The 12,621-nt window shown below is 47.9% G+C and overlaps 1 protein-coding gene across 10 annotated transcripts in view; it reads right to left on the minus strand.

Moving 5' to 3' along the window:
* Positions 1 to 7,279, minus strand: part of eag (ether a go-go) — a 40,726-nt gene extending 33,447 nt beyond the window's left edge. For all 10 annotated transcript variants that reach the window (XM_033382864.1, XM_033382862.1, XM_033382858.1 and 7 more), the window contains exon 1: positions 6,564 to 7,279. In XM_033382864.1, coding sequence (XP_033238755.1) covers positions 6,564 to 6,642 — 79 coding nt within the window. In that variant the 5' untranslated portion in view covers positions 6,643 to 7,279. The remainder of the gene's footprint in view (positions 1 to 6,563) is intronic.
* Positions 7,280 to 12,621: the final 5,342 nt, after the last annotated feature.

Consider the following 12,621-nt stretch of genomic DNA (forward strand, 5'->3'; position numbering starts at 1 on the left):
AACAAACCCCCCTCTCCGGATGCCACTTCCTCCACGCTTCCCCACGTCCTTGCCCTTTTACCACCCCCCACGCCAGCCCCTGGCCCCCTGTTCGACGTTAATTTACACGAACAAACGACAAACATCGGGGAAGAATAGCCTCGATGGCCGACCCTTTGATACCCTTGCTAAAACGAAAGCTGGTTGGGATCCACAGAAATCGAATGTTCTTTCAAGAATATATAAATGGAAATTATTATTGCAATTTCCCTCCAACTCCAAGGTATAAATATGCCTTCAGCTTCGACCAGGCGAAGGAAGGTCATCCTTTTCGTGTGTCCCCTGGCCTAAAAGACCTGCAAGGGATTACTCTCCAAAGGTTTCATTCACGGATTACTAGCTTAAGTCGAAACACGCACTTTAGAGCATCAATCATTGTATCAATCGATTCGCAAAGAACTGAAGGCCTTTCGGCTTTCAATTGAAACACTGGTTTGCCATGGTCGGAGGCCAAGTGTCGGGACGGAATCGGCATACCCGGACACTCTGGAAGGGCAAGGGTGTGCACACGGAGGGCAAAAACAAATGGAATGAAACATGAAAATCAATAATAAACACGGCCGGAAAAGCAGGGAAAAATCGTCGAGCGTGGGTCAGTGGGTCGGTGGGTTGGTGGGTCGGTGGGTTGGTGGGTCGGTGGGTTGGTGGCGTCTGACAGCAGACAATGATTGTGCATAATTGCAATTGTTAACCGATTGGCCTGCGGGGGCGTGCCCTGCCCTGCCCTGCCCTGCCCCGACCTGGCCATTATGCTGCGTTGTGGCTTGTTGCATGTGGCAGGAATTCCGTGGCTTGTGCATCTGTGTACACCAGTATGTGTAATGGATAACAATGCCTGTTGGGTTGACATTGCTGTTCCGGGGATTCTGATGCGGTAAATGCCTACTCGTATATTCGAGACTCTTCCTGTGGCAGTTCCTCCGCGGAGGATCCTTTCTGTGCTCTTCCATTTAAGCTTTCAATCCATCCAACTGTATTCAATGCCATTCCATGTCTCTCAGTCTCTCAGCCTCTCAAGTATTTCGACTATCTGCAGCTCCCTGCGCTGGCAACTGTCGCTGCTTTCATCCCACTTCTATTCAGCTCTGTCGGGCTCCTTCAGCTTTCCTTGGCCTCCTGCTGATTGCTGATTCATCGCTTATTCAGTTATCGAAAGCCATCCCAAAGCGCACAGCGTTGACCTGGACAAACACATCCATCCAATGATGAGGGCCACGCGGCGTATGCGTAATCAATTGTCAACGACAGGGAAAACACTCTCCTTGCAGGGAGCATAAAGTCAACTTCAAAGCCAAAAGATGAGTGGCCTGCCCCTGCCCACGGCCTGGTATTTGGCCACTTAGGATACCCTCGCACCTCGCACACACATAGAAGGGCAAGACCATTCGACCCTGGAAAGTAGGTACCCATGAATATCCCAATCAGCATCAATGGGCCGCCCATCAGTCAGGATGGGACTCCTATTCCTTGGGGCTGGATCGAAGCAGATTAAGACAAAGCCTTTAGCCTCGTGAGGGGTATCTGAAGCTTCGATCCAGTGGCTCGCCGTGTTGTCCTGCTGTCTCTTGTTCGTGTTGTTCTTGCTAATGTTGTTTGGCTTTGGCTCTGGGTCTGGCTCTGGCCTGCCGACGAAGATCAAACAGCACACGCCAAGTGTCGAGCTGCTGCGAGCGCCTAAAGGTCAAAGCAGAGTGGGCCAAAGTGGGGCATAGGCAGCGGCAGAGCAATGTGCACTCGAGATAAACGTGCGAGGCAAACCGCAAAAGTGACAAGCCCCAAAAAAGGCAAACAGGGGCAGAAAAACACAGCAACAGCCACAAGGACCGGAGAGGGATGACAATCTCTTGCCGTCTCCCTCAGTGTGCCTCTGCCGCAGATAAGCTACTGGAAAAAAAAACGTGCCTGCCATCGGACCAGGCGGGATTTTTGTGGATTTTGGCTTTCGGTCGTTTTCCTCTGTTACGACGGCGGAAGGGAAGGGATTTTCCTTCAATTTTAATGAGTTTGTTGCCAAACAAGGACAACACACAAATTTTTGCCTATTTGCAACTTGTGGACCAATCGATCGGGGGCCGAAAGGGGTTGCCCCGACAGGGGGGCAGGACAGGGGACAGGACAGGACAGGACGGGACAGGCTTAAAGTCAACTAATTAAAAAATCTGCCCAAGCCGTTTCCTGCCTTCCTTTCATTCTTCCATTCCGTCTTCTTTCCTTTTCCTTTTCCCTTTCCCTTTCCATTCGGGCTTGGCTTGCCACTTTCCAGTGTCTTTGGTCAATTTTTGGTTAACGAAATGGCGCAAATTGGGGAAAAACGGTGGGGCGGGGGGAAAACACTTTGAGGCAGCCATCGACCCATCGACGCAAAGCAAACAGGCCGGAATGTATGGCTCCATAGGATAGCGAAAAGACTCGAGATGGGGGCCTTTTTGGGGGGTCTACCTATCAGAGTCTCGTGTCTGCCCCGTGCTGCCTTCAGCATGCGATTGGTTTATGCAAATGAACAGCAGAGCGGCAGAATAGCAGACAGTGAAAAGAGAGAAAATACCGAAACTCAGAAGATAAATGAGGAGATACTTGAATATTCCATGGGCCCATTCCTCAATGTCCATGCAGGAAGTATGCATGGGATGGGATACAGATACAGATACAGATACACCCCCCAAAGGAGTCGCATTGCATTTCGACAATGAACGATTGTCGGAAGTAACGCTAACTGGAAGTTTATCCGACAGAAAGCCGGCCACCAGGTGGCAGAAAGCTAGCAGCCATCATGCACTAGCATTCTCATTTCAAGTGTTACCTTAAATAAACGCAAGTACTAGTAAATACTCGTACACTTACTCGTATATTTGAGTCGAAAAGTTGCGTATTTGGCAGATCTATCTCCATCTGAGTCAAATTCCAGCGAAGGATAATCCTTGCTTCAAATCGGATAAAATTGGAGGCAGAAAATATGAAGTAAATCTACAAATAGGCTTGTAGAGAGGCACACGAAAAGCCACGTGCCTCCGCTCGCCTGAACACTATTCAGAATCGGGAATACAGAATCTATCCTGTGGCAGGTCCTGTGCTCGAGTTTGAATCACAATCGGGGTAATAAAACCCAACCCAAACACACACATTTCCATATAATTCCTTAACGATATTAATTTGAAATGTAACTATCTTATCTGTGTTTTTATTTTTTCCATTTTTTATATAATAATAAATCTTCTAAACGAGAGATGATACATGGTAAAAGTTCTTCCACCTTCTGTACAAAAATACCAGAAAAATGATTCAATCTTGGCTAAAGGTATATTTTTATGAACTTTTAATAACCCTTGCGACATATCCATGTCCCGTGCGAATGAGAGAGACAGAAAATCTGTCTGAACGTGTCAACGAGCACTGATATTATTTCGATCTGGTCAATATCTGGTTCGATCTGGTGATTCTCTATTATCCGTTTCAAAATTGTGGATGTCACAGATTTTTGTCGTTTGTGTAGGCTTTACTTCTATGAGGCTACTTTATGGGGTCGGAAACGACCCCTATATACCCCTATACTCATTTTGAGTATCGGGTATATTTAGTTTTTTGGCCTTTATTCACTTTTGTGGCTATATCGTATATCTGTTGGCTGTTTGCTTAACTCGAAACTAAAGCCAATTCTACAGAATCTACAGGATACAATGGCATCCAAGGCGAGTCTTCGTTTCCTTCACAACATTTTTTAGATTTTACTAATTGTTGCTGCGGCACCTTTGTTTGAAAATGATCTAAGAAGTATATGACAGCATGGATTTGTGTCGACTTATAGATAGTCGTATGCTACAGGCAGACGGTAGGCGGTTAAAGAAATGATAAAAATATCCCTGGCCATCGACGTGTCGGACTTTGAGTCCGTATCCGAGGGATGGTATTCTGGTGTATGAGACGATATGGGTGGGAGTTTTGGAGCGAGCGAGCGAGAGAGGGCTATAAATATTTAAGTGATTGCCCCCGCACTTTTCGGGCATTCCCTGAGCTCCGTCTATGGCTGCTCTATAATCCTCTGCTCCAGCCTCCACTTTACTGCTTCCCGCTCAGCTTTTACCTGTTCCAGTTCAGGGTCTGCCCGTATCCCGCATTTCATTCGACTTTTGTATTTGTGCTTGGCATGAAAATCACATTAGAATCTATTGCTTCACCTGACGACCCATTTTGCCCTTCCCTTTGCCATTCCCCCAACCATTTGCATTCTGTTCCTGGGCCTGAAAGTATAAACGCAATTTTCCCGCCTTAATATGATACACTTACACATTCAGGTCCCGGCACCCGGCACCCGGTACCCGGTACCTGGTACCCGGCACTCGGCATTTTCCATTCTCCTCCGCCTGTGTGCATTTCCTTTATGGCATTTTCACTTTACGCTCTCACATTTCCATGCGGAGCAGGCCAGTCCCAGCAGCTAGCTAAAAGCTGGCTCATTTCAGTTCCCCTTGCCCTGCTGTGGCCCTGTCCTTGTCCATGTCCCTGCCCCTGCCCCTGTCCCTGTCCCTGCTGTTCTTTTACTTTTCCCTTCACTTTTCCTGCCAAACGAAATCCTTTTGGAAAAGGCTTTATGTCTTCTCATTCGGCTGCTGTTCAGAGTAATCCGCTTTCGACAGCTCGAGCGAGCTGGAGGACTCGTGCAGGAGCATATGAAATCTATGCCCATTAGAGCATAGAGAGTATGAGGGAAAGTGAGGCAACTGTCAACTGTCAAGTCTCAGCTGGCAATCCTCATTTGGGTCTACCCCAATCGATCGAGTATCGAGTATTGTGGCCATTGTTCACCGTTCCCTGGGAGTTGAAGGGGAATTGACTCAAAAGGAGCTTATGGGAGGCTCAAGGAACCAAATGAACCGAATCGAACCACAGATCTGGGCTTACAGAGCCACTCAATCGAACTGGAAGGCTTTCACCACACCCTGCCCTGAAACGAGTTCAATTAAAACTATTAGCAGCAGTTCAGCAGTGGCTATACCGATTAGATATCAAACGAGGTGAAGCCGGAGGTCCCATCGATCCCAGACCATCATTGGGGCACATTAAGTGATCGATGGTGGAGCTTTGGCCTCCCATTCCAGTCTCCCATAACCATTTGTCTTTCAACTTTTGATGGCTCCTTTGGGGGTCTACTGGCTCTGGCTGGTTGCAGTTTGGTCCGTTTATTTGCTGGCCAGGCGACACTTGTGCATCAATTTGTTTGACAATCCAGTTGCCTGCCCGTCTCCCTATCTGTTTCTCTCTTACATCTCTTGCATCTGTATCTGCATCTGCTTCTCCCGCCGTCTGTGCCATTCCATTCCTGTCACTTGTCACCCTGTCTGTCCCTCGACTAATAAGCTCTTTAGCTTCCGACCGTCGTCTGGTTCCGAAAAATGTTGCCAGACCCAGACCAAACCCCGAAATGGGGCAAGAGTAGGGAAAGAGTGGAGATGGGAGAGTCTGGGAGTTCCTGGAGTCTGATTTGTTAATTATCCTGTAGTTACTGCACTCCATGGCAGTCCATGGCCATGTGTGCTGCAGGACATGGTTGGCATATGTCCACTGACTTGTTTGCCCATGCTCGTGGGCAATGTATGAGCTCATGTTGCTTCTGCCTGTTGCCTGTTTTCCCGGTGAAAGCTGTGCAATGCAGAGGGCCTACCGCATTCGAATCAGGTATTTGCCAGACCCAGTCCCAGTCCCAGTCCCGGACCCGAGCCACAATTGGCCTCAAAGGCGAGCCCACTCACTGGCCCAAAGCGGGTTGCCCCTTTCCTAATTGAAAGTGTTGTCAATGACCGCAACTAGTTGCTGCCCCTGCCGCCGCCTCTGATCTAGCCTCTATTGCCGAAAGACCCGAAAATTCAATGTCGCAGCACGGACAGTCCTCGCACGCACCCTTTCATTGAGTGCCAGTCAGTCAGTCAGTCAGTGGTGTGTGGTTCCGTGGTTTGGTGGGCCTGTTCTATTTATAGCAATCGGAGAGTCTTTGCCCCCATCTCGTCACACAGCACATGCACGGACGCATGCCACACACCATCTGTTGGCCCCATCCCTTCCAGTTCCAGAGAATCCAAGCTTCCTGTTCGCACTGACAACTTAACGGAAAATTCATTTCACACTTCTCCGCCACCCACTCTCACTCCTCCTGCAGCCTCCTGCTGGCACTCCCCCTGCTGTCTGCTGCCTCCCCAGTCCTCGTTCCTGCGGGCTGGCAATGGAAACCGCATTGCCAGGTAACCGAGAAACGATAATTCGATACGTGAAAGCGAGCAGAATTGTAATTTTTTGAATAATTGACATTATTCGATAACCGAAACCAATCGGAGGCACCCAACGATAACGAGAACATTGGGCATTCAATAGCGAGTAGCACCTATACACTCGTATACTCGCAGGTGAACCAGCCATCCTTGTGATTTAATTGTGAATTAGCCTTTATCGATTGGCAAATAAAGTCTCCCAATTGGACTATCATTCTCTGGAATATTTTGTAGAGAAATTAAAGGCCAAAGCGTAGGGGTACTCACGCTGCGAGTTGGAGCGCCGGATGATGTTCTCGAGGAATGTGTTTTGCGGCGCAACCAGTCCACGTCGTCCGCCAGGCATTTTGCCGCCTACACGCTACGCTGCGCCGGCACTGCTCGACACTGTACCGACACTGTCCTGTCCTGTCCCGTGCTGGCCGGGTCCGCTGCTCTTCCGCTTCGGCCGATGACAGTTGGACTGGTCTTCGCCGAGTCGCCTAGTCGCCCGGCGAGTCGCTCTGACAGTTGACGGATGACGGGTGACAGTTGTCAGCTGATGGATAGATGGTCCGATGCGACGCTGACTCCGACTGCGACTGCGAATGCGATTGCGAGTGCGGATATCCTTTGGCTCGATGGCTGGATGGAGGATGGTCGTCGCAGTGCGCTCGCTCGTCCGCTCGTCAGCTGGATCAATTGATGTTCGATTGCTATTGATCGGTGTGGCGCCTCATCAGCTTCTGTGCTCCTGCTTCAGCAGTTGTCCGAGGGGGCAACGACGACATCGCTGGGCATCGCCGCAACACTGCTGCCCCGGCCGACCGCCATTTCGATGGTCTCGTTCCCAATTCTCGCTCCTTACGTCTCACGTCTCACTCAATGACTCGATAATCGCTGGGCGGCGACGACGACGGGGACGGGAACCTCCACAACTTTAATCCGCCGCTGTCGGAGCTGTTCACCACTTGACCAATCACACAGTCTTATCGGTTGCATATGGCACTGCAAGTAAAACAGAGAGAGAGAAAAAAGAGAGGTACGATAAAGCATTAGACAAATTCAGCATGTTTCCAGATTCAAATTGAAAAAATTTGGGAAAACGACTGGCAAGTGGAATTCCCACTGAAAGAACTCATCTTAATATTACTTTTTCGGAGAGCTTTCGATTCGTGGAATGTAAGGCCACACCGGAAATAAAGGCGGAACAGGGCCAGTGAGGTCTGAAAGTTACATTCCGATTCGGTAATACAACTTGGACAACTCTGAGAAGTCGGAAATACTCGTACTCGTCGTGGTACTCGTTACTCGCTTTAATACGAGAATCCCTGTTCTACTGAGGCACTTTCGGACGGACTCGCATTGGCCTGGGAGGAAGATTTAAGCTAAGTAAACTCGACACCATTTATTAAGCCCTGGACCTTCTATATTTAAGTCTTTGAACGGAGAAATCCTACTCTAATGCTTAAAGGTCAGCAGCATAAATGTTCAATTCTCTGATGCTTTACACCACGTACTCGGTGTACTCTCTCTTTTTGGAAATAAATTTGAATCCCATTTGAAAGTTGAATCCCATTAGGGCGGCATCAGATACTGTCACAAGTGAAAAATTAATTACATTGTGATATGAGCAGTTTAATCAACTGGAAAATTAAAGCTAATGTGAAGCTGGGGCTGGGGCCCAATCGTTATCGCCTAATTGATCCTATTGCCTTTAATTGAGCGACATTAAATGGATTTGGCGATAAGTCCGGCTCAAGTTCTTGTGCCATTATGGTTTTCGTTGTCCAAATGCAGTGCAAAATGCAAAGTGCTGTCAAATGGGGCTTATAATTCAATTTATGTAAACATTTAGTACACGTTTGTGTGCTGCATTGTTGCAGCCACAAGCTTATTGGGTCCCTGATTCCACTTAACCTTTCCTGCCCCCGTAACCAGTAAATCTATTGATTTTAGCGTTATTCTGGCATCTGTTGTAATTAATTATGGCAACCACTCCTATGTACACCGTACACTGTATCGTATACGTAATATTTACTGCACGGCTCGGAGGTAACTGAGGATATTGGATAGAGAGAGAGCGAAAAGAGCTTACGATTGGCTTAAGAACAAAACAATAAAGCATAAATTGGCCTAATCAAATGGTTATTCCCACTCGAACCTTTGGAATCCCCCGCATTCCCATCACAATCCCAATTGAACACTCCTTTATGCCACCTTTGTGAACTGCACTTGGAAAGCGGATGAACAGCAGTCAGCCTGCCCGGCAATTAGAGATGTCAATTATCCAACTCTCGTATTGCCAATTAGGAAACCTAACTGAACAATCTATGTACAATCTACACTGAGGCATTGGTTTGGGGTTGGGCTTGGGCTACGTTCTGGGAATGCCTGAATACACAGCAATTATAAATGGCAGCTGTGAAGCTCTTGAGTACAAGACTGAGGACTGAAGACTGAGATTCACCACGCACCGAAGACACCAGAACAAAGTCAGCTTCGAGCAATGAAGCACGGTGCAGCCAAGCGAAAGACGCACTAATTGCAAGGTGCAGGAGCAGGATTCAAAAGCAACTGGAGCAGAATCAGCCAGATACATGAGAACCAAAAAAGCAGATTCAGCAAACGAAGGAGGCACAGAAATGAGGCTTCAGAAGAAGCATAATTAGAGGGATAGATGGGAAGGATAAGAAATGAAAGCGAAAGATCAGTAAGAGAACAAACAGTGGATAGAATGGATAGAGTGGTGGCTTACAAATGAGAAGAGCCTTAGAGGGGAACAAGAGTAAATTATAATTTACATCAAGTCTCAAGAAGAGCAGAAAAAAGACACCTTAAGTATTAGAGCAGAAGCAGATCCAAGCACAGACATAAATCTAGGGCTTGGACGGGATTACGTCGGGGCACCATAGCAAACATTTAAAAAGATTAACGTAAGATTGCACCACTATGATTTGGATATGATATTTATGGTATTTATTGGGATATAGTCCCCACATTGAGAGCCTGGCCTTCAACAGAATTACGTCGGGGTCACCAATGTCAACAGAACTAAAAACATGATTGGGATGTTAGTGCCATGGCTCTCTCCTCAGAAACTGCTCTAAGCTATACAGCAAACGGAACGATTATTCATGGGAGCATGACTGTATTTTATTGTATGTTAAAATATTCATAATTTGGCTATCCATTGGAGGGGAGTACACGTGTGAGCAAGGTTTAATCTTGCATGAATTCCATCATTCCACCCATAGTACGAGTGCAATTATCCGAGGTAACATTAGACATTTTAAATTTCTTCTACGAAAGTGAACGCTGTTAAAGTTTTCCTCGGCAAACTCTACTGACTCCCCCCACCGCCACCCCAACTGTTGCTCTGTGTGGAGAAGCGAAACCCCTTTGGATGCTGCCACTCGACAGTTGCCCCACTCGCCTGCGTCGCTTGCCTCGCTCGCCTCAGATGGCTGAGCTCAGTAATCTTTAATTTCATTAAAATTCTAGCTACAGCCAAGACAGCTTCTTTGTGCCTGCTGCAGAGTCCTGGCTGCCATCCATGCTGCCATCCATGTTGCTGCAGTAAGTGCTTATTAGAGGCAGCACACTCCAACCTAAACGAGAAACGCTCTCAGGCATTTATGAATTTTCCGGCTTTAATGCGTGGCTACGGAGGAAAAGCAGCTCCAGCAGGAGTAGGAGTGGAAGCAGAAGGACCACGGCACGCGGGACAGTAGATCGAGGAGCTGCCCCAGTGGCCCAGTTGGGGATGGAAGGACAGCGTACACGGAACTCGTAGGATGGGGTGAATTTCCGTAGAAACTTTCCGAACAATGCTGCTGCATTCATTTATTCCTTGGTTTATCCCGACACAAGTTTCCTTGTTCTCCTGGTCTTCCCTTAACCTCAACCTCTCCCTCTCTCTCTCTCTGCCTCTGCCTCTGGTAATGCATATCCTCGTAATTAACTGCAAGTTACAGCTCCATGGATGCACAATAATGGAGACTAATTCATGGCTAACCCACAGTCAGAGCCATAGCCAGAGTCCTCTCTACTTGATGGAGCACTAATGAACTGCAAAAGGATATACTATCAGAGTCCAAAGTCCAAAGGCGAAGGAAAACATTGGGGATGTGTGGAACGAATCTTTTAGAGCCACATCGGCCTCTGCTGGTGTGTGTGTTTGTGTGGCTCCAATCGAAGTAATCTTCTCTTTCGTAATATACTCGTTTTCATGACAGTTTAGCATCGTGCAGGTCCTGTACTCGCCAGGCTCTCCTTGGCTACTCGTACGGGTGTGTACGCATCTGAGCAGTCATAGTCAGGGACATTCACACACATCTCGTTGTAGTGTTGGTGTGTTGTTGTGTTGGTGTGTTGTAATGTTTCCAAAGCCCTACGTCAATCTCGGATATTTTTAGCTTGTTGAGTGCGATTCAAATGTGGCAGTGGCCAGCCCCAGCTAAGGGCCAAACAACTGCATCCTCTATTTCTGCTGAAACACTCTCCTTGTGCCCTCGCAGCTCATTCCATGGCTCCACCAGCACTGTCACTCATGTGCGAAACGCACTGTACCTCCTCCGAGACGACTGAAAATGAAGAATGACACTCTCTGTGGCGGAGACACTGTACGGGAACTGGCTTCTTCTCTACTTCTTCTCCTCCATTCTTCTACGACACAATTGATCGGCAATAGTGGCACTCGTTTTTCATAGAGTGGGGGATATTATTGCTGACGTCACAGGCCCAAATGTGGAGAGCAAAGAAGTATACATAAACACAAATATAGAAGAGGGGCAAAAGAGTCGAGCCTCTCGGCAGTCGCCTATTTTATAATAAATATAAAATGTATAATAAATGGCATGTTGCCTCGCCTCGCCCCCTGCCCTCAATGCAGCCGCAGCTTCCCTTAATAAAGGCAGTGGCCTCCCCCGCCAAGGGCTTGACACACTTGCCACAAGCCTGGCCGGGTCGGGGTCGGGCTGGTGCTCCTGCTCCTCCGAGTGGAGTTCTGATGGGTGTGTGTGTGTGTGGCAAGGACCCAGCGTCAGTGCAGCAGCGACAACTACTTTGGATTTGGACTGCTGACGTTGTCGAGCGAGTGACCGACCGCACACGGGCCAGGAAGGTGGCAGGGAGAGCGGAGAACATAACAGGACAAACGATGCCACAGGATGACGCTCACCTTGCCCCACAAAGCGCTGATGAACCAGGGACTGGGGCTTGGAGGCGACTATACATTTTAATATGTTGCAGCTCTAAGCTCTCGGCCCCCAGTCCTCCCATCTGGTTTGGCGGAGCTCTTTTTATGGCTCGCTTCAAGTACGTCATAAAAATTAACACGAACGTATCAGGGGGCAAGAGGCAGCTGCACGACGGTAGGGTTGCGTTGCGGGTTGGCCGCCCTTGGGGCCCCCGACAGCTGATCCCATCGAATCGTTTTTCATCAGACCGGAATGACACGGTGTGTACATACAGAAGGAGTACAGCGAGGCGCATTCCATGCAATGCGATTTGCTTGGCATTCCCATAAGTGAAAGGACACACTGGTTTCGAATGAGAGCAAATGGCATTCCTGATCGAGATGAATTTAATAAATGATGAATATTATCAGTGAAATATTCAGTAATATTTGGTAGAAAGATTCGATTGCTCCGGCTAGCGCCACTTAAGATTCCTTTTTTGCATTTTCAAGAATTAGTAGCTACAATTTTACGGCTAACTGTAGTGGAGGTAGAAGTACGATTATACCCGTAATACTCGCACTCGAGTGGTACAGCAACGATTCATACTGATTGCATAATTTTAAGAGCTGGATTAGGGGCGAATTGAAGGCAATTAAGGAGGGGACTTCCCATAGGATAAGGACAGGCAGAGTAACATCATGCTTTCCCTTTCCATCCCTTTCCATCATTTGGATTTAATTTCCGGTGTGCTGCGTTTTGGCTTCAAATATTAATAGAGCTCTGGCATTATTAATGAGATGGTGTCATCAAGAAAATGAAGCCGCCTCATCCACCAGCCACCATCCCCCATCCACCCTGCACCACATAGAGTCTGATGCTCCCACCTTCCCGGATCATCCCCTACCTTTTCTCTCTCTCTCTCTCTGTGTGTGTGTGTTGGTCTCACCTTTGGATACTTTCTACCATTGTGGACTTTTAAAAAATGTATAAGCTTTTTGCCATTGGCTTTGGTAACCGTATCCGTATCCGTATCCACTCCATTTTTTGTGCCCTGTGGATGTGAAAAAGGAGGAAAATCTAAGCGGGAAATGCCGCTGGTGCTGGTGCTGCTGGGGGCAATGGCAGGCAAATTCCAGTGCAACAAAAGTTCAGTTTGAGTCTGC

Source organism: Drosophila pseudoobscura, chromosome X (genome assembly GCF_009870125.1).
Source record: "Drosophila pseudoobscura strain MV-25-SWS-2005 chromosome X, UCI_Dpse_MV25, whole genome shotgun sequence".
NCBI classification, from domain to species: Eukaryota; Metazoa; Arthropoda; class Insecta; order Diptera; family Drosophilidae; genus Drosophila; species Drosophila pseudoobscura.